Source organism: Myotis lucifugus, unplaced genomic scaffold (assembly GCF_000147115.1).
Source record: "Myotis lucifugus unplaced genomic scaffold, Myoluc2.0 scaffold_51, whole genome shotgun sequence".
In the NCBI taxonomy this organism is placed as follows: Eukaryota; Metazoa; Chordata; class Mammalia; order Chiroptera; family Vespertilionidae; genus Myotis; species Myotis lucifugus.
Window position 1 is genome coordinate 2,504,926 of NW_005871099.1, and position 23,624 is coordinate 2,528,549.

Below are 23,624 nucleotides of genomic sequence, written 5' to 3' on the forward strand. Positions count from 1 at the left end.
CCAAGAGCTGTATGGTCCCAGCCAGGGTGGAATGGCAAATCATTTGTTACAAAAAGTGTCCTTTCCCTTGCAGCTGTCCAGTTCTTACTGTGCAGATGGTGGATTTATTTTTCCTTTTACCAGCAGTTCTTTACTTTCTCACACAGGACTGTGATCCTTTGTGATCATGTATGACTCAGTCAGTAGTAAGAACACTCATAGAATTGAGTTTTCAGATGTGTCCAAGTGAAAGGGAACAAGGACACAGAAATGAGGGATAGCTCTGAAGGCTGTCTGCATATTAAAGAGGCGCTGTGACTTCCTTCCCATGAAAAGTAGACATTCATAGTTTTATAAAAAGCTGCTTTGTCCTCAAAAAAGAATTTTGATTCTTGTTTCATTGTGTGTGGTCAGAATAACAGTGAAAATAGTCAAACCCAGAGAAGGTAGACAGGAAAAGCAGTACAGAAGAGAAGTCTAGATCATAAAGCTAACTTGAGTCAGTATGGTCCATTTCTTGCCATGTGTAAATGTCTAAAGACCTCCATTCTTCAGTTAAATTTTTGAAAGTATACATAAATATTTGTTCATTATTTCTAGCATTCTCCTATTTAATATTTTAATATTAAATATTAATTTAATAGTAAATAATTTCATGTTAATATCTCATTTAATATTTTACATATTAAATGCTTAATTTTATTACATACATATAGATTATTACATATACAAATAAAATATCTATATCATATATTTTATCTAAGAAACAGGTACAGTTCAATTCAACTGCTTATTGGACATCTGTGCCAGTTATTTTATCATACAGTATATGTAGGAAATCAGAAGTTTACATTGAACAAGTGTTTACTACTACCACTTTTTGTTCTACAAATCCACCCTAAAATATCTGTACTAGATAGCATGTTCACAACTGTTCAAAAAATAGGCATACATAGTTAAATTCACTAAAATTTTTGGCATTTTATTAACCAGGAACTGAAATTATGAAATCTAGACTGTGATGCCAATCACTGCACAACTTTATTTTTGTCAGCCTTCTTTCATATACTTCTTCTTTGAATAGTGTATCATTTGTTTATGTAAAGAGATTCCAAGTAAGCATCTTGAGTAATTTGTTATGAAATGTTGCTTTAGTCTCACTATGAGTTGTAAATTTAAAGTTGGAATAACTAGGTAGTCCAGAAAGGGATTGACTATATGTGATGAATTTTCTATCACATTAAACTTGACTTTTTACAAAATCAAACACTGATGATTATAAGGTAAATGAATCAAATCAGTATCCATGCTATAATTATAAGAAGATTGGGTGTGCTCATCTTTCAAATAATTAAAATACATATCTTAATCTTAGAACCAGATATTTATTATAATATGATATTTTCTAATATGGCCTTAAAGGATATTTCTAAATAATATTGCCAGCATTTAGCTGTTCATATTCTTAGGCTTGTTTAGGCTTATTTTGGTCCCTTTCAGTTATTGTTCTTAGTGATTAAGAAATTGTCTCTTCCTTGGAAAGTAGATACTTCTTCAAGTTGACATCTTAACCTTTGTGATATAACCCCAATAGTTTTGATAGTTTTCTAGAATGAAAAGATATTTCTATCTTACTTTATACATCTATGGCCTTACAACATTTAAAAATTTTATTTTGTGGTCTTTCATTGATTTGTATGAGTTCATTATAAAGTAAGCAAAAAAGAAAGCCTTGTTTTTTATTTGAGTGGAAAAAAATTTGTTTTTCCCTGTAGTATTTTTTCTTTAAAATTTTGTCATAATACTTATCACTCTTTATTTTATGTCTTCTGGATTTTATTTATGATTTTAAAAGGCCTTTTTCCCAGGAGTATATACAAAACTTTTATACCTTTTTCTATTCCTCGTATAATCCTATTTCTTATGTTTAAATTGTTGATTGATCTGAAATTTGTTTACAGGGTTAGAGGACATGAGGTAACAATCAAACTTTTTTTTACAGATGGCACTCCAGTTGTCCAAACACCCATTTATTGAATAATCCACCATTTATCCATAGTTCTTTGAAATTCTATCCATATCAATGTACACTCTTATACCATATTGGCTTCTTATAATATAGAGCAAGATTTTAAAGTTAATTGTAGAACAACAAAAACAAAATGTTGAATGAAATCAATGTTATGCACCATTGGGTTTTATGTGAAACCCAGTTTCAAATCCCTGGATTTTTAAAAGATCAGTTTTCTTTTCATATATGGTTATGTCTCATATTCAAATTTTCTAGTTCTTGTAGTTTTTCAATGGCCTTTAATCTTCAATTCTTTCTATGATTCTCACAATAGTCATAGGAGATATCAGCATAAAAATATTATTTCTTCTTTGTTATAAGTCATGAAATTGAGGTTGAAAGAGGTTAGTTATGGCATTTAACTAAGATCAAATCTGAACCTTTCTTATCTCCATTTTGGATTAACTCTCTTTGTAAAACATCTTGCCTCTTATTCTAATTCTTATTACTATTCCTATTCTCATTGTCCTAGTTTTTCTTCCTTTAACTTTTTACCAGTTTAAGAGAAAATAGTACCAAAGGCCTAATTTTATTTCTGCCATTGAAATAATGTATTTGTCTAATTCAACTCTTAAAATTTAGTTACTAGATATTGAAGTATAGTTAATAGGTTGATTAATGAAAAAACTTAAACTGCTATATATTATTTTTAGTGACCTGTTCATTTTGACTTTGCTATTTGTTAAATTAGCAATTAGAAAGGCTTCTTTGCTTAATTTTTATGGGGTTTAAATGAAGTCGTATGGATCATGCTTCTTAAATTCAATATTGACTGAATACTGAGCACATATAGGCTTCTTGAATGTTTGTTGAATTATTCATATGCACATAATCACAATGCAGTGGGAGATAATGCAGAAAAGATACATAGCATAGTCCATGAGAGAAGTTTTGCCTGGAGGAGTCTTGGAGAATATCTGTAAAATAATTTTTCAACATCATTTTCTCATTAAGTAGGAGTTAGTGTTGTAGAGCATAGGAAGATTGAATTCACTTTTCCCAAAGGGACAATGTAGTTAAAGAACTGTGGGTATTATCATGTATTGAACTTTTAAAGAAAGTCTATCAGATTGTGCTACTGAGTTTTGATTGGATGGTGGGACTCATCAAGAGTGCTTTCTAAATTTTAAAGCATTAAAAAATAAAGTGTATTATTTTTAGAGAAAAAAATGTGAAAACAAAAGAAATTAAAATGCAAAACGATTACTAACAACTTTATCCCCTTTTTGTACTTTTCCCCTCTTTGTTTATTCAGTGTTTATGATGTGTTTCAGATATTTTTTAATAAATGTTTTTATTGCTTACCATAAAAAAGTGAAATATAAAACAAATGGTAAGGAAAAAGGAGACATATGTAAAACTTTAGACAATAAAAAAAGAAACAAATCATATTCAAAATTTAATTGTGATACAGATTATTAAATAGCTATTCAATTGAGAATTAAAGCGCATATTATGGCCGTAGCCAGTTTGGATCAGTGGATAGAATGTCGGCCTGCAAACAGAAGGGTCCTGGGTTTGATTCCAGTCAAGGGCAGGTAGCTTTGTTGCAGGCTCCTCCTCTGCCCAGGCCCTGGTTGGAGTTTGTGTAGGAGGCAACCAATCAATGTGTTTCTCTCACATCAATGTTTTTCTCTGTCTTTCCCTCTCTCTTCTACTTTTTCTAAAAATCAATGGAAAAATATCCTCGGGTGAGGATTAAAAAGAATAATAATAAATAAAGTGCATATTATGGTTATTTATTCTAGACATTTATGTACCAAAACTGCATCTTTGTTTTGTTTTCATTGTTGACAGATATATGTGTATGAGCCTTGTGTATTTTACTTTTTCTCTAATCATTAGAAATAGCTAATATAATAGGTGATTGTTTGTTTTTTAGTATTTGGAATGCTCTAATGTACTTTTGACATCCTACAGATGGGAAATTCTCATTTTGTTTAACTGGTATTTAACACCTGACATACAGGGACTCACACCTATGGAAAATTACTTACAATAGGCTTGCTGAGTTCTGAGGACTTTCCTCAAGGCCTAAAGGGGAAAATTCTCCCGGGAAGATATGCCATTTATTCTTTACAAACATTTTTTTCTGAAAAGCACATGTGTCTGTGCACATTTGTAACCTAGATGTCCTGCTTTCTCTCAAGCACAGGAGGATCTATTGAAAAACGTCTCCATATCACACCGAAACAAAAAGTACAGCCCACGCTGTTAATGCTAGTGATGTCTTGTAAATTTAAGCCACATAACTCAGGCAGAAATTCCAGCTGTTAAAACACAGATAATGGGAAGCCAGTGTAAGTCGTGACCAACATTCTCAATAGGGTTAAACACCAACATTACACAGTACTTGAACCATAAACTCGATTCCTTTGGGGTCACTGACAGTGTCATCATGCCTCAGGTTTTCTGGTTGGTTTGGTTTGCTAAATCCCACTTCATGGAAGAAAATTATATTACTCGCATTTTAGTGTTTTGTTGGATTGTGCACTAAATTATATACTGCATTTAAGACCACATTGAACTTTCAAAATAATGTGAGAAACTTTAGATTTGAATTTGTAGTTAATTTCGAAGTTATCTTGATCTATGCAAAATAAAGCAATAAAAGTTTGGAATTTGCCTGCTTTCCATCATAGTATCAGTACTACTCCGTATGGTAAATATTTTCTTTGTACTTCTTTTTAACAATTTTCACACCACAGTTGAATAAAGTTGCAGAAATAATCTATTGAGTCCTAAGGAATTAAGGTGAATTGGATCAGTGTGTCTTTCTGTCATATGCAGCTTAATGAGGTAAAGAAAGCCTCTGTTCTAAAATAATGCAACAAAAGCTCAAAAAAAAAAAGATGTTCAGTATATCCCTTAAACAGCTTTATATCCAAGCATTTGGACATTTAACTATATTAGAACATATGTATACCTTATTTATTTTTCCAAATGTTTATATAGTGACAGTGACAAGCAATTGTTATATTCCTAGACTTGATCCTTCCTCCTCTGTGTAATGCTATGGATCTGTTTCCCAAATTTAATGAAAGCCCTTCCGCATAGGTATTAGCTGGGTAGGCCAATAATTATATCTCATTTGAACAAACGTTTTCTTGTCATGTCATTACACATTTTTATCTGTATGGAAGTGAACTCAAAAATGGCTCAAATGATTTATTAGGATTCATGCACTCTACTAATTTATGTAAAGTGTCTAAATAGGTAACACTTGTTTTTTGCTTAAAATATCAGTTTAGTCACACTCTGGGTCAAGAGGACATATCTGTTCTATAGGCTGTGGTTCAATTCCAAGGATATGTCTGGAGGTTACAGGGGTCAGGTGAACGCTGCATTTACCAGAAAGGCTTTGGAAAGGCAGATATCATCGAGAGAAAGAGGAAAGCATGTCCAGTAAGAACGGCGACATAAGGATAGAAACAATAAAGTGAGGTAATTGGGGTGGCTAGGAAAGATCAAGTTTGTGAGAAGTGCGTGCAATTCCCGGAGGTTACTCAGGAATCTAGGATTGTTTATAGGTTCATGATTCACTTATGGGAAAGGCTACTCCTCTATGCCACAATGGGCAGGATCACCAATATTCTATTGCAAAGTGCCATTAGCCCTTGAGTAGCCCAGGCTTGAACTGCACGGGCCCACCTATACCTGGATTTCTTTTAAAAATCAAGCACCAACTGTATTTTCGACCTGTGGTTGGGAATCTGTGGATGCAGAGGACTGACTATAGTTCTATGGAGATTTTCAACTGCATGGAGGCCCCAAACCCCATGTTTTTCAAGGGTCAACTGTAATTTTTTCCTACCAGATTTTCAATAATAAATGTTATTGTCACTTTCCCAAGCTGAATTTCTTTTATCCAAACCATCTATAGCACAATGAATGGAGAGTAACTATAAAAAAATCTTCTACTGAAAATTTTGAAATCTGAGAACATTCCAAGAAAATTTCTGTGGTTATGTGCTTGCAATAGGAACCAATAAAGTAGTAGTTTTTCATCAAACTATTGATTTCAATACCTCATTTGTGTAAAGCCAGACTGAAATATTGCTCATAGTGTGACATTTATTTACAGTGATATATTCAAACAATTATGCAGTAATCATTCTCTAAATTATTAAGTTTTAGATGTCTATACAAAGAATATGTGATGAAGAATAAAAATGATTGTAAATAAATATTTCAGATTATTGATGGAAATTTTTATTAACTTCCTTTACAGACTATTTGAAAAAAAATCAATAATGGTCTTGTGGAACAAAAGCCCATTTCCATGTTTATCACTGAATCTTCTTTTTAGTGACCTTTCTTCAGCAGGTTTTCATTCCTTTGGAATATTCTACTGACACATCTCAGAATAACTAATACTGTCTGATCAAGTGATAAAAACTACTAATTTCATTCATTTCATCATCTGCATACTTTTTAGGAGGAGTGAGAAAACCCATATATGACTGCAAAACCCATGCATTTATTTATAAAGTTTGTTCCTAAATAACTTGATGTTACTGTCCACTGCCCTATTTACAGTACCTGCTTTGTAAATAATTAAGGTTAATATGTTTATTGAAGCAATTCTTATTAAAGTTGGTGTTTTTGGTTTTCTTTCAGGATCCCCTGTTTCACCTGGAATCACACAGGTCTGAGAGAGGAAGGGGCAGGTGTCCTTTCGATCCCAACTCCTCCTTCATTTCCACGTTAATTGGTAACTATTGCTGCAGCAGACGTCAGATGCTAATCTTATCAATTTTGAAACTTCAGTTGTATTCTTTTGGTATTTCCTTGTGCATGTTGCTTTGTCATATCTATCTGTTTGTGCTGGGAGGGATGATATTAAATTTCAAGTCATGCTAACTTGAGCTAATTTGACTGTAAAAATAAGTGCAACAGCTTTGAAGTATGGGAGTCTCATTCTGAAAACACAAATTGTCACTTAACACCTGATATAAGATATTTTGTATTGTACCATGCATTGTTCAAAATTCAATTATATGAATTGAATTTTTATATATTTTATAAAAATTTAGCTAGATAAACTATTTTAACTTATGTTAATTCTTTATATTTTAGTTTTTCCATGATTTTATGGGAACTTTTAATAGTCTTTTCTTGGTGCTTTCCTCTGTTTCAGTAGAATTCAAGAGAAAGTCATCCTAATTGAAAACTTCAAAGTTATTTATAAAAATTCCTGTTAATCTAGAGTGTAAACAATAGAAGTCAACCAGCTCAAATGACCACTAAATGTCCACATTGGAATAATGGAATGAGCTGGCCATGTCTGTAGATTTCAGTTTGATTCAATTTAATTCGATGAAGAACCTTACTAAGACACAGCACAATACTATTTTTTTTCTCTTATACTATTTGGGGTTTAAAGTGGCACACTTCTTAAAAACTGCAGCACTATGATGGTACAGACAGATGGATGAGTTCCCAATTGTAAGACTGAAGAGGGTGGTCCCTGACATGTAACATAGGTGCTATTAGGGATCATTCTGATTTTCAGTGTTGAGAGGTTCTGACGTAGGTATAGAACGATGTACAAATTCCTATTATGTCATTTGCAACACTTAGAATTACATGCTAATGTAAGGCCAGCCTATTTTCAGAAAATGAGAATGTATAAAAAATATGCAGAGACTTCCTGTTTGAAATAAATGTTAAAACTGAATACCCCCCCCACACTGATGATTAATCAAAATATGTTATGCTTGATTTAGAGCTGATATAGATGTCTCTGTGCATTCTACAGACTTTGTGTTGCCTGAACTTATCCCAGACAATTGATTTTGATGGGCTTTATATATCACTTCTTACATTTCTCCATCTTATGTTAGCCTTAATTAATAGGGAAAGTTTCATTTATTCCAGCTTCACAATTTGAAAGAGCTGTAAGATGAGATTTCACATAATAATTAAGTTCATTGGGGGCTTCAATAAAGAGATGTGATTTTTTAAAGAATATAAAATTGTAAAGAAAACATTTTTAAGATATATTGAGTTCCTCTGTTAACCTCTGCGTGTGTGTGTGCTTGTGTGGTATGTGTAAGTAAACAGGATATTGAAGAAGGGAGGTTTTTAGTATGGGAATAGTATTGCCTACATCAATTCAGACTTAGTAGGAATCAAAACCATAGGAATGAGAATGTCAGATCCATAAATATGAGAAATTCCTAGTAGATTAGCAGCATATAATTAATTTACATGCATTTGATAGACTCATACAACTTTTCCTAATGTTTTAGCTGCAGCTATTTAAGATTTGAATGTCTGAATGAGACTATCACATTTCTTTTATCATACAATATCTTGTACAGAAAAGACCTCCTATAAATATTGACTGAATGGAACACTCACTGGGGTTCCTAAAGAAGCGAACAAACAAAATAAATTTTAGGATATTACTTATAAGAATGTTACAAATGGTATTGAAAGTTAAAAGTTAGACAGGGGGTAACGTGGGGATAAGGACACATATGTAATAACTTAATAAAAGAATTTTTTTAAAAAAGTTACACAGCAATTGTATAGTGAAATCCTCAAAAGATTAGAACATCATTTGTTTTTAATGATTTATTTAAATTGTTCAAAGTAATTTCTTTTCCCACCTTGCCACTCGCCATTCAGACTCCCTGGAGCTTGTTTATGCGTGAAACAAGAAATTTAAAACCGAATTTTTTAAAGAGGGGAAATATTACTGCAGAGACTTTTCCAAGTGAGTTTCATGGAACTTCCAAATCGAATTACACTCTGCTGAAATGTGAAATGCTTACCGTCTGGGTGGCTGTTTCACTTATTCAGAAGAGAAATCAAATCAAAAGGGCCCTCCAAGCTAAACACGAACGTTATAGAATAATCCCTCCAAAGAGAAGAAATAAAAATATAATTCTTCACATTTTATCCACTAGCTTTCATCCCAAAGTACCTCTGAGAGATCATTCACTCACTGTGGAAATGCAGCAGCCACTGGGATGGAAACCTGATAACCTATGTCAGCCAGCAACTCTTTAAAAAGAGAGGAAGTAGAAATAACTTACCTAATTGAAAAAGCAGCAGGAATTTGGGCTGGGAAAAAAAATGGAGCTACCTGCGTTGGAATTTGGCAAGCTCAAGGTAGCTTACTCTGACAGGGAAAGAATGCATTCATGTGGTATTTTCTGACCACACATGTTCTCTGCTGATGGGTTAGGACGAGACGCCAGCAAAAACGATGACCATCTTGAGACCATTGATCCTTCTTTGTTTCTTTGTTAGTCACAGGTCAAACTTAACATATAATGCCTGCTCACATTAAGATATACTTTCATGATAAGAAAAAAAAGAAAACACAACAACTTGAATTTGTAACAAAACTCATAAAACTACCAGGGCTCTCAACGAAAAAAATGTGCTTGCAAATCAGAGACATTCTTATAATTTCTTAACTTTAGATACATTTTTTATTTCGCTTACCTTAGATTCCATTGACATAGAGTAAAATCTTACTGTAAAATTGAATATAGAATGAAGATTATTTGCTGGGTGAAACAAGTTAACAAATACATTTTCATTAAACTTGTAATTTATTAGTAAAATGTTAATAACTTGTAATGATTCTATGTGAAACAGAAGTTAAAGAGTAAAACAAGCTCCTTATTGAGCTATGTTCTGTATGTTCAGAAACCGATCAAAATGAAAAATGAAATCTATTAATTAGGGTTACTCATCAAAAGTCACTCAGTATTAATATAATTTATTTTGGTGGCATATAAGTTCATATCCTAGGAGTAATATTTCTAAATGTTTAACCACATTTATCCCTTACTGTGATTACTAATATTATACTTAAAGTAGTTTTAAGTATACAAGACAGTAGAACCTGGTTTGTAAAAGATTGTTGAAACAATGAATATTTAGTAAATGAATTGCTACATCACTTGCCTATACCTTTCAAATCATCCAAAGATACTTAGTATTTTACTTGCTACTAAATTGGTAGGTTTGGTAACTCACAATATTAAAATTCAGGAGACATTTTCTGTATGTTATATGTTATTTTGGCCAGAAGGAAAGATAATAGCTGACTCTTTTAATCAATGATATATGATGCATTGTTGCAATAGCCTCCTTTTTATGTTGATAACATCTATGGTAACTTTATGATTTCCCTTATATTTTGCCTTGTGCATTCTATTACCATGTTTTTAATGCATTTCATTCTGAGCCAGATTTGTATTGTCAGTTCCAGGCATAACTTAGTACCTACTACACCTGATGTGTACTAACATTCAAGTTACATGTTACTAGTTTCAGGGGGATAGACCACTTTAATTTGCCCTGTACCTTTTAACACCACTTTGCTTTGAAAGTATGAGCTTTGGGGTTGGGCTATTTTTAAGATACTCCTTAAATTAAAGACTTGCTAAAAATTATTTCAACAAGTAACCACCAATAAGATATTTCACACTCACTAAAATTTTCTTTTTATGTTTTTTTTGTCCTGTATTAATATTTTCAGGAAATAAATCTACAAAAGTTTACAGCCACTGAAATTTTCTTCATTATTATCTGTAATAATGAGACTTTTGTGAATATGTCTCCTCATTACAAATTCTGTTAATTAAAGGTAGATGTTGATTGAATGAAAAGGAGTTGGAATACATGCAGGGAAAAATTAACTGATTATTTCAAGCTCTTAATATCATGAAGACCTTTTTAATCAATAAATGTTTATTTTAAATATAATTGAGCAGAGTTATAAATGGATCTCTTCCCACAAAATATAACTTAATAATATAGAAAAATAAATTTAAAAAATAAATGAAGGTAAAATATGTCTTCATAATTACAGCCTCTATAATTGTAACAAGTGAACGTGCTGGCTTGTGTCTTGAATTCATTGCAACTTTATAGAAACTTAGACTTAAAGTTGCTCCCTTACCATGTCTCCATCCCTAAAGAATATCTGTAATTTCTTATCACAGACGGCTGCTCTCAGATCTGGCAGAATGCCAGTTATCCACATGCTCACTGTTGCTTCTGGCCATAACCATGAGTCCCCAAGGAACTATTTGAATACTTTGCTTAAGGTTTCTTCAAAACAAAATAAAAAGTTAGAGAAAAGAAGTTCCACCCTTCAATTCCCCATTGACATCCTCTCTCTTAGGAATCTCGTTTGACCATGTCAGTATCGATCTCACCGGTTTGCCACCAAGAAATCTCAGGGTACTGCCTTGGGTGCCGGCAGATGCCAATAAAGAGGCTCAGAACATCTTCCTTCTTCATTCAGGCCTCAGGAGCCACCTTCCTAACACTGATAGCTAGTGCTGGTGACCTGCCAAAGCAACACAAACAAAAAGCCCGCACAGCAACTACATAACGAAGAACAAAACACAACACATTCTTCCCGTTTCAGCATTCTAAGCAAATTGAGGGGGAACTGGGATGATGGATTATGTGGATCATTTTTACCCGTATTTATCTTCCGAGTGTGTTTTGTTTCTGTTTGCAGTTACACATGTCATAGTCATTCTGCAAAATAATGCATCTAAAGTAGAATAATTTTCTAACAAAATTATATAGTTCAGTTATAAAATGAGGCAGTTAAATCAGTCTTTAACCGTCTGCTTTCCATGAGGCAAATGTATTTCACATTAGATTTGGAGACATTTACAGCATAAATAGAAGAAATGCTTAAGTAAACCGTAAGAAGATAAAGAGGGCATGAGAAACTACCGTGAATTTTTCTCACTAAACAATTGAGATCGATATTTTTAATATGGTGAGTAAAGTCTCCGATTGGCTGATTTAAAAAGTCCATGAACAAAGCAAGTGGAAAGTTCCATAAAATATTAAGGCAATGCAGTACTCTTAACTAACCCTTCAAATAGAGCTTGTATTATTTAAAAAGTATTATATACAAAAGTATTTTAATTTTGCATTTCAACTTATAATTATTTACAGTGGAATTGTTTCTATATATTGCCAGGAGTCGATAGCTGTATCATTTTTTCATATAAATAATTTAGCGTAGACAGTTTTTTGGGGGCTGAAAGTGTTGGGGACAAGTAATAGAAGAAAATAGAATCCTTATATTCATGAATTAAAATAATTAAATAACAAGGCCTCTTGAGGAGCAAAAATTCAAGGAAAAACTCTAACTCATATAAATACCTAATAGTTTTTTCTTTTGATATTTTCCCCTGAAGAAGTTTTGATAATCAGAATCTTATCCTGAGTTTTTCTTATTGTATTTCATCGCTTTCTTTATTTAAATACCTAAAGAGGTTGGGATATATTCATTTATTAGTTCACTAGAGGCCCGGTGCACAGACTTATGCACATTGAAAGGAAATTAATTAGAAGAAATATTTTAGAGGCCGGGGAGGAACTGCGGGAGGACTCCAGGGAGTGTCCAGTCCATTTCGTCCAGTCCCCCTTGGCTGGACCCCAGCAACAAGCTAACCTATCGGTCAGAGCATCTGCCCTCTAGTGGTCAGTGCACATCAGAGCGACTAGTTGAACAGTGGAACAAACAGTCGGACACAGCATATTAGGCTTTTATTATATAGGATTATGCCATTCATTGATTCAACAATTGTTTATAGAGTGTTTTCTGTATTCCAGACACCGTGCAAGGTACTGGGTATAAAAGAATATATAAGACACATCAAGAAGTCTGCATTCTAGTGAGGCATAATGTCAAACGTATAAGGAGTTAAATAAAATATAGTCAGAAAGCAATATGATGGACATAGGCACGGGCCTATGATGATACTAAGCTAAGATGATACTAACAAAAGTTTGGTCATGGAAGGATTAAGGAAGAAAGTGGGCAATTGCCAGGTAACTGGGAGGAGAGTAGGAAAGGAGGTGAAGAATTTCAGGCAAAAACAACAACAAGACAAAACAAAAAAGGGGGAGGAGGTGTGCAACAGAGAGACGATAAAAACTTAGCAGCTCAAGAAATCACATGTAGATCTCTCTGATCCTGCAGATACTGAGACCATGAGACATTGAATGGTTGTGCCAAGGTCAAACAGCAGATTTCGAGCTGGAGGCTTAGTTTGCCAGGTTTCTTGTCTCTGTACATAGAGACTATTGTTGAGCATGACAATGATAAGTGACAGTCACCTGTCAAAATACCCTGCAGATGTGCTTTGTTTTTTAATTATAACCACACCTGACCATCTAAAATCAACAAAACAGCAGTTACCAACAGAAGCTCATGCGTTAACAATGGAAAATAACATGGCATAAAAATCAAGTGGTTATATATATTCAGAGTATCAAGATAGATTATATACCAGTTTTTGGCTAAGCTAATAGTTATTAAATATCATGTCTCTATAGGCATAGGACACCAAAAACTTGGGTAGTTCTGATATTATCATTGAAACTCTAAAACCTATTTTACTATTTATATGGCACTATTTTCTTTTTAATTCATGAAAATGTGATTGATCCAGATGTTATTTTTGCTCTCAGTAAAATATCTACATATTGATTCACAGATTTTCTCTAAATTATGCCAAATTGTTATAGTTTTAAAGTAAAGTTTTCAACTGGAAACTATATATTTCTTATAAATACTATTAATTATGATGATGGTGAATACTTTTGCTCATTTAATTATTGTTAGGTTATATTTGGGCCTAAACTTTTATTCTAGTTCATTATTTTTCATTAGAGTGCTTAGTTTTTCTTAGGGGAGTATTTGACCAAATGTCATTATTATCTGTTACTATGGATTTATTCTGTTCTTCATATTGATAATAAGATATGAAAGGAGAATCTTTTCCTTCTGAGGAAAATCTAATGTTTCTAGTAGAAACACATTTGGTTCGGTTTACATAGCATATAGATTTGAGCACCTGTTTAACTTCTTTGAAGTTTAAGTCATACAGTTCATATTGTGTTATTCGAGTTGTTCACAATCTATTTTCTTTATCTGGATACAAAAAAGGGAAATTGGGTAAAAGTGGTAATATATCATCTTTTATTCCTTTGTGCAGAAAACCTGTCCTGAATATAGTAATTTTTGGTATCATAGGGTTGCCATCTAGTGGCTCTTAGAGGTACTTGTTTGTTAACTTTATGGAATTTACTTAATTTTTTTTCAAAGTAGAACTTTGAAACAATGTCCGAAATTGAGCGGAGTACAATAAAATTGACGAGAACTAATATCAAGATTCGTTTCCCATAATAACAACAATTTCAGGTATGAAAGTTCTAGGAATATTTTAGGGAATTAAATCAAATATTTAAAACTTATGAAATAGAAAACTCATGATTTTTAAGAAAGCTTGTCCTCCTTATACATTAAACATTCAGCCCAGTCCATATTAGAAAAATAAGTGACATTTAGGAAAATTTTAGAAAATGGCCTTTTTATTTTTAGATGAGAAATGTAATCAAGTATAATAATTAGAAACAAGCTACATCAAAAAAATTTTCACTCTGGAGGTTCAATAGTTAACTCTTTTATGGCCAACTCATTCATTAATGCCATAAAGATGATGATGCCCAAGGCCTTTTAATGAATTCAGCATGACTCCTATCCACGTTCAAGGAGTGCAGAATCCCACGTATGCTTCATATCCCTCACCACTGAATGCATTTTATCTCAAAATACTTTCTCTTCACTTTTGGATTTAAAATTTCAGGTGAAAACAGCACTAGTTTCTTTGACATAAATTATGTTGCTTGCTTCCCCCTTCTATTACCAAAGAACATGTTTAAGAGAGTTGGGGTTTTCTTTTTGTTGTTGTTGTTAATCCTCACCCAAGGATATTTTTTCCATTGATTTTTAGAGAGAGTGGAAGGGAGGGAGGAAGGTTGGAGGAGAGAGAGAGAAAGAGAGAGAGAGAGAGACAGAGAGAGAGAGAGAGAGAGAGCGAGAGAGAGAGAGAGAGAGAGATGTGAGAGAGACACATGGATTGGTTATCCTCTGCAGGTGCCCCAAGTGGGGTTGGAGATCTAACCTGCGACCCAAGAATGGAGCTCATGACTGGGAATCGAACCCTTGACCCTGCAGTGCACAGGCCAATGCTCTAACCACTCAGCAACACCAGCCAGGGCTAAATAATTTTGATAGAATTTTCTCTATCAATTTATACTTTCTTAAGTCTAGATGTAAAGCATCTTTGTTTTTCACTTTTTCTTATTTTTCTTAGAACACCTCTCAGCATATAAGGTAAACTCAATTAGTATAGCTATTTTATGAAACTTGTTATCTTGAAAAAATTTAAATACAAAGAAAAATTGAAAGAGGAATAAGATTTACACCTGTATACCATTTACCTTGATTTACCAATTATTAATGTTCTACCCTGGTTGCTTCTCTCTCTCTCTCTTTCTTTTAAATAGTATGTATAGTTTAAAAGTAAATTTCTTTGTGAGAAACGTGTATTTATATTCTATGTAGTTTTTAAGTATCCATAGTGAATTTTGAGAACAGTAAAACATAGTTACTTCTCTTTTTTGTAAATGAAACAGTTTATTATAATTACATTTCTAAAAACTTATTTGTCTTGTCTTTGAATTCAATTTATATCTCATTATTCTATTCCTAAATCTGGTATAACAAAAATCTTTATTTTTTTAAAGAGTATATTAGTTAACTCAAGTTGAAAATGAACTTCCTTACAAAGTGTCCCATTTATAACTTAGATGATTACTTTTCAAATCTTACAAATATATTTAAGCTATTTAAGTTTTTAAGTGTAGTATATTCATCATCTCTGTATTTTTATACCTGACCACAGTTATATGACACTCATTAAGAAAATAATTTTAGCAGCCTAAATTGAGGTGGCTATTTCCAATGATCTACTGCTATCAGTTGCTTCTTCATCAGAGATTAAGGGCATCAAAGTTGCAGAGGCCCAGACCAATCCTCTGGCATCAGTGATGAGCACACAGATTACCTTTTGTTGTCACTTTGGCAAAAGAGGACTCCTAGTCCTTAGGCTTGAGAGGTGTGGTCTTTCCGGGATTCCGTTATATCCTTATGTTATTTTTCTAGCTGTTGAACTTTTTCTTTCTCGTCTCATAAGCTATTTGAATGTCTTTCTTTCTGGCTATCTCCAAAGACACGTTGTCATTTCTTGAGATACTGCATACATTTATGTATTCCTCAGTCTAATTTTAAGTCTGCAACCTCCACCACATGTCGCAGCTAACTTCATCCATTATGTTGACTGATCAATTAAATTATGAACTCCATAGCTTTACTATCTAAGCAACAAACTTACAAATTAAATGGCAACTAGTTGGATAATATACAACTTTGTCAGACTTGGCAGTTTCCACATTAAAATCATGTTGATGGAAACAATTTCTTGTTACAAAATGGATTTGAGTTAGCTGACTCACATAAAATACCAATAATAATGATAATAATAATTAATAATATAATAACCTGATGATATGAAGGTTAAAAGAAGGTTAGTAAAATAAGTTCAAACCAGGTTATTTATGAAATGCTCATGCAGGTCTGAACATGTGCCAGTTACTCTCTTAAGTTCTTTACTTTTAACCCTTCTGAGTGTTATTTCCATTTATAAATGGGGAGACTGAGAGGTTAAACAACTTACCCAAGCTCACACAGCTGGTAAGTGGCAGAGTCAGGATTGAAACTGACAGACTGACTATACCATGCATACCCTTAACAATAACAATAATTTCATAAAGTTGTATTCATAGTAAACCTAGATGTGGTTTCATGTAATTGGGGCTTGCACACGGCCCTCAGATCCAGGAACAAGCACTGACTCTTTTTCACCGATGTCTCAATGTAGGCAGTGAACTGTTTACTGGGCTCTACAGTGACTACTGGGGCAGAGACGCTGCCATCTTCCGGAGCCTGGGACGACTGGCCCACATCCGCACCGAGCATGATGACGAGCGCCTGTTGAAAGGTAGGTTTGAGGAGAAAAGAGTATGTCCATCGGAATTGAACACAAGTCTAGAAATCATGAGAATTTGCCATTGTGATGAAAATAACTCCAAATGTAATTTATAGATTTTAGGGTTTTTAAAATTTAGAATTTTTTAAACTAGCAATATTTGTGAACTAAAATATTATATACTAGAGGCCCGGTGCATGAAATTCGTGCAGGGGGGATAGGGGGTCACCTCAGCCCAGCGTGCACCCTCTCCAATCTGGGACCCTTTGGGGGATGTCCGACTGCCAGCAGTCAGACATCCCTCTCACAATCCAGGACCACTGGTTCCTAATTGCTCACCTGCCTGCCTGGTCACCCCTAACTGCTCCCCCACACCCCCGCCAGTCTGGTCACCCCACGCAGCCTGCTGTTCAGTCATTTGGTCGTCCCTCACTAACCTCCTGCCAGCCTGGTTGTAGGCAGCCATCTTGTGATGGTGTGAGGGTTAATTTGGATATTACCTTTTTGTTATGTAGGATGATATGTGTAAATTGTTTTATATCAGAATGATTTGCCTTTATTATAAATCTGTATTACATTTATAACAGTTTAGAAATCAGGATTGAAATGGAGAAAACAAAGCTGATATATGAAAAGTAAAATCTTTTACCCAATAAGTTGTTTTATCAATTGGTATCCTTTTGGATGACTTGATTGCTTTGTTTGTTTTAATTGGATTATACTGCACTTTAGAGAGAAACAAAAAGTTAGGAGAATCACTAGCCATTCATTCACACAGAATTATTTGTAAGGAATATTTTGGCACAGTGGTACACCCGGGGATTAAAATGTCATTTTATGATGAGTGTTTTCATTGTTTTCAGCTTTTTTATTAAGGTTTCAATTGCATAGTATTATTGGCACCATGTTATTATTAAAATATTTGACCTACCATATCAATCAAAGTTCACTCACACCTTTTATTTTTATTTATTTATTTTATTGATTTCAGAGAGGACGGGAAAGGGAGAGGGAGAGAGAAATAGAAACATCAATGATGAGAGAGAATCATTGATCAGCTACCTCCTGCACTGGGGATCGAACCTGCAACCTGGGCATGTGTCCTGACTGGGAATTGAACCGTGACCTCCTGGTTCATAGGTTTATGCTCAACCACTGAGCCATGCCAACCGGGCAATTCACTCACATCTTTTAGACCACAAACACAAAAACCAAATTTTCTATCTTAGCATTAATATGGTCTTCCATGAACTAGACTACTATATAATTCATGAATTTAAAAAAAACTTACTCACTAAAATGTTTACATATATTTACATTCACTTTTTATGTCTGGGAATAAATTATTTATGGAGGCTACCATCATGGTGCCTCCAATCTGTCCTTTGAATGCATTTCAAGTCTATAATGTATGGTGTTCAAATTTTTCTTCACTTTGACTCTTTTATTTTCTAATTAAATTGTCCTCTAATTTAAAAAAAACAGTTTATTGCAAATAAAATGGAGATATCTTCATGATTTTTAGTGTTTAATATAAAATTTTAAGGAAAATATTTTATTTCTTCATAAATAATGAAAGTTAAACTGAAGCTTTCATGTGATATATTATTGATTAAAATAACTTATTTAGTTGTAATGACTATTTCAATTTTCTTTTATTTTTTCCTTCTATAGAACCAAAATTTGTAGGTTCATATATGATTCCTGACAATGAAGATCGAGATGACAACAAAGTGTATTTCTTTTTTACTGAGAAGGCCCTGGAGGCGGAAAACAATGCCCATGCAATTTACACCAGAGTGGGGCGACTTTGCATGGTGCGAAATGCATTTCTCTCTCATTAAGCTTGCTTATCTCAATTTATGGTCAGGGCTTTGTTAATGGTATAGTAGGTTTCTACTTTCAAATGTATTCCACTATTCTGTGGGCTGCCTAAAATTTATATTAACAATCTAATCTTTATTTTTCAGTTAGTGAAAATTTTCTCTTAGGAGAGCTTTGCATTTTGTATAATTTCCCCATTTTCAAAGCAATACTAAAGAAATAGTCTGTAATTAAGCTGTACTTCTTCCCTCATGGAAGTTTGAGCTCCATTTAAAAAAATTAATTTAAGCAAAGTATTTTTAATTTTCTTAGTCTACATTCTAAGCAATTTACATAAGTATGTTTCAACCATGCAGTTGGTTGATTCTGTAGAAAAAAACATCTGTAGTTTGTTGGGTATTCAAATAGGTTGAGAACATTTAAAACCAATTGAAGTAGCAATATATATTGAGACAATGCTAATAATATTGCACATGTGAAGGTACTCTGATATTTAAGAAGATATTTAATGAGTATTTTTAAAAAGAGATTTGTATATATGTCATTGTATACACATGATGTATGTGTGTACAAATATATATTATATATTATGTGTTTGTGTTTATGCGTGTATATTTGAAGTTCTCATTTTAAAGGGAGAGAAAGGAATGTATGCTTCTATGTTTATGTGGTAAGTTGTTTATTTCTCAATAAAATAATAAAGATTACTGTACTATAAAAGCCACTATTTTATTTAGGAGAGACCACTCTATTAACATTGTTTAATACTTACAAAGTATGTTTAAAGGACTAGAGTGAAACTACACTGACCAGATAGAATGTGCAAACCTAAAAAAAAAAATATTATGGGGAATTGCATCTGTTATTTGAAATTTATGCTAAATTTTCCACAGTAAAGGAAAAATCTCTAGGTTTGTTTAATAATGCAAAATCTGTTGTTGCTAAAAGCTCTTTAGGTACCCACTTACCTGCTTTTTTTGCTTTTTTTCACAGAATGATGTGGGAGGCCAGAGAATACTGGTGAATAAGTGGAGCACTTTCCTAAAAGCGAGACTGGTTTGCTCAGTACCAGGACTGAATGGAATTGATACATATTTTGACGAACTAGGTAAATATTGGGAGAATGAAATTTAACTCATTGATGTATATGCCGCTCTACAACCCTCACTGTCTCTAGCACAGATGAAAAGTCTGCAGTGTTTGACTTCTATCTGAGAGCAACTTTCTGTTCTTTTTATTTTTATTTTAAATCTTCACCTGAGGATATTTTTCCATAGTTTATTAGAGAGAGTGGGAGGGAGGGAGGAGGTGGGGAAAGAGAAACATCGATGTGAGAGATGAGAGAGATACATCAGTTGGTTGCTTTCCACATGTGCCCTGACCCTGACCCAGGCCAGTGAATGAGCCTGCAACTGAGGTACATGCCCTTGTCTGGGAATCAAACCCGTGACCCTTTGGTCCAAAGGCTGATACTCTAACCATAGAGAATACCATCTAGGGACAAGTTTCTGTTCTTTTCATTTTGGCCAGCTCTACAGAGTTACAGGACCAAAGAGAGACCCTCTCATTAGCGAGGTAGCACTGCTTAGTCCTTCCTTGAAGCTCAGCTCAAAGTCATGCTGAACAGCCAAGTGTTTCACTCTGTTGGGATTTGGTCATTGTTGTATGGCCGTACATGAAAATTTATATCAGACAATCTATAATGATTTTCTTTACATGCAAAGAGGACTAAAAATACTAAGTAATGTAATGATCTTTAATTTTTCAGAGGATGTTTTTCTGCTGCATACCAGAGATCATAAGAACCCACTGATATTTGGACTCTTCAACACTACCAGGTGAGAAATCTGTATGGTCAACAAAAGCATTCTGAAACAAAATGTGCCTTCCTCTTTGCTGTGTATCTTACTTGGAAATACGATTGACCTGTTGTCTTTCTCATTTCTCTTTGTTATCCTATCTTTACAATTGTTCTTTCATTTTTAAAGCCACTATCTCAATCCAGATCCTTATTTGTTTTTTAATCCTCACCTGAGGATATTTTTTCCATTTCTTTTTAGAGAGAATGGGAGAGAGAGAGGGAAAGACAGGGAGAAATACCAGTGTGAGAGAAACACATCTATTGGTTGTCTCCTGCACGAGCCCTGACCAGGGCCTAGGCCTGGGAGGAGCCTGCAACCGAACCCAGGACCCTTTAGTCCACAGGCCAATGCTCTATCCACTGAGCCAAACCACCCAGGGCAGATCCTTACTAGTTTTTGTTTGAAGTATCCCAGCATCTTCCTATGCACAGTATCCTAATTGTTTCCCTCTCTGATCCACAGCAAAGTGTTTTCCTCACGTAGTTTATAAGATATGCGTTCCATGCTATAGAGCAGTGGTCCTCAACCTTCCTAATGCCACGACCCTTTAATACAGTTCCTCATCTTGTGGTGACCCCCAATTTCATTGTTACAAATTGGACATAATTAAAGCATAGTGATTAATCACAAAAACAATATGTAATTATATATGTGTTTTCCGATGGTCTAAGGCAACCCCTGTGAAAGGGTCCTTCAACCCCCAAAGGGTTCGTGACCCACAGATTGAGAACCGCTGCTATAGAGTCTAGGATACATTTTTATTGAGGTATCATTGGTTAATAATAGCATGTAAGTTTCCGGTATACCCCATTATAATTCAGTATCTGTATGCATTACAATGTGCTCAATACCAGAAGTCTAATTTTCATCCATCACCATACATTTGACCCCCTTTACCCAGTTTGCCCTACTCCCCCCTTTCTTCTCTGGTACTCACTAATCGGTTATCTGTATCTGTGAGTTTGTTTTCAACTCATTGTTTGTTCATTTGTTTCTTTTTTGTTCCACATGAGTGACCTCATATGGTTTTTGTCTTTTTCTGTCTGACTTCTTTGTGAATTTGATTCCAATGGCAAGGAAACAAATAGGATAGTTCTTTTAATTATTATATAAAATTTTCCATGTCAGATTTTCAAAGCTCTCTATCAACTGTTACCCACTCAGCTTTGGAGCTCTTTCCTCCAAGCTCTCTGATGCTACGTTGACAGAATCCCAGTGTCTACTTTATTAGTTCCCATCACAGGGTTTTATTTATCCACTTCTCTTGCTTCAAACAACTTTCTCTTTCAATCCTTGTCGATTTTCACCTTCAAGAAAGAGTCCTTGTGCCCTGGCCGGTATGGCTCAGTTGGTTAAGCTTTGTCCCATGCTCCAAACGGTCACTGGTTTGATTCCCAGTCAGGGCACATGCCCGAGTTGCTGGTTTGATCCTCAATAGGGTGGGTGCAGGAAGCAGCAAATCAATGTTTCTCTCACACATAAAAGTTTCTCTCTCTCTCCTTCTCCCTTCAAATCTCTCTAAAATCAATAAAAACATTTTTTTTAAAAAAAAAGAAATAGTCCTTCTTTCTTACTCACAAAGCACGTTATTCACCCTTTACTCTGGTTGTCCTACTTCTATGTAGAGTCACAGAGAACACATGTTTGAAATTTGCCTTCTATATTTTAATTTAAATAAGCTGCTCATGTTTAGGGCTTATAATCTATTATTTTTCTTTTTTATGTTTTTATATTTTGTATGATTTGAAGAGTGCTGGGAAATGAATCAAATAGTTGTTCACACATGCTGATACATGCATGAAAAAATATTATTAGAATCAGTTTGGTTGAAAGTTCATATATAATTTTCCAAGTGTCTTTCCAAATAAGGCAGAGTGTAGGTAAGATGACTAGAATGAGAAATAAAGACTGCACCTCAATTCTCCAGAAAGGAATCAGATGATATAACTTACAGTTTCTTTTTTTTGCTTTGCATTAGCCTTAAACTGAGATCTAATCATGTTTAACTTATTTGCTTAGTGTCTCTGCGCAAAGCTTTCATTTAGTTTTTAGCAGGTGATTTCATATGCTCACTTTGGAAAAAAATAAATAGTAAAGCTCTTTGGACAAGTTTCCTGCTATTGTAAGGAGACCTTTTCTTCAACAGAAAAACATGGAAACAATTTTGCTATCAATTGTTCCTTGATGCAAAGAAAAGTGGTTAATATAGATTGGTAGCTATCACAGCCCATAGAAAATCCATAACTTTTTAAAACTTCATCTTCTCCCTTAAGCTAGTGCAGGATTTATGCATTGCATGATAATTTCATGGCTTTATGTGATAAATACAAACTATAGAATAATCAGTATAGTTTTCTATGATCTAGTATGATCAGTTTGTAAGCTACTTTCCTAAATGATAGCATAATAGATCTGTCTAGATTTCAAAGATAAGACATTATTTTCTTCCATAATTTCAATGTTGACTATTCAATAAATACATAAATCAAAGAAAATGATTTCCCAGCTGTTACCTAACGTAAGGGTTGATATCGTAGCATGGTGATCAAAGGTTTATTGCCACATGAGTTGGGAGACTATCTCTGTTTTCCTCACTATCATAGGCATTTCCAATTGCTTCAAGGTGTGTTATAAAAGGTGTGAATTGATGTCCTAAGACAGTAACATAACTGCTGTTCTGCAGGTGTCTCAAAGTGTAGGAACTATTCTATTTATAAAGAACTTTGCTTCTTGCAAAGCACTTTCACAAACATTATTTTGATTCTCACAATGAGGGGGCTGGGGAAATGTGAAAATTTATGCAGGTCATGCAAACTAAGAAAAGGGCCAAATTTTTAAAGCACATTATTTAAAAATTTACTTTTGTTGAATTTTATTACACGTGCCCCCAGTAAACCTTGTCATAGTTAGTCAACTGCTATCATTATGCCTTGCAAGTAGAAATTTTTATCTATAAAATAATTTCAATTGCTGCTAGTTTTGAAGGCAAAG

At 33.9% G+C, this 23,624-nt stretch overlaps 1 protein-coding gene across 4 annotated transcripts in view; it reads left to right on the forward strand.

Annotated features, from left to right (window-relative positions):
• The window catches only part of SEMA3E (semaphorin 3E), a 263,371-nt gene that overhangs the window by 160,972 nt on the left and 78,775 nt on the right, over positions 1 to 23,624 (forward strand). For all 4 annotated transcript variants that reach the window (XM_023753779.1, XM_023753780.1, XM_006088682.3 and 1 more), the window contains exons 5-9: positions 6,671 to 6,764; positions 16,840 to 16,959; positions 18,622 to 18,764; positions 19,765 to 19,879; positions 20,540 to 20,609. In XM_023753779.1, coding sequence (XP_023609547.1) covers positions 6,671 to 6,764; positions 16,840 to 16,959; positions 18,622 to 18,764; positions 19,765 to 19,879; positions 20,540 to 20,609 — 542 coding nt within the window. The remainder of the gene's footprint in view (positions 1 to 6,670; positions 6,765 to 16,839; positions 16,960 to 18,621; positions 18,765 to 19,764; positions 19,880 to 20,539; positions 20,610 to 23,624) is intronic.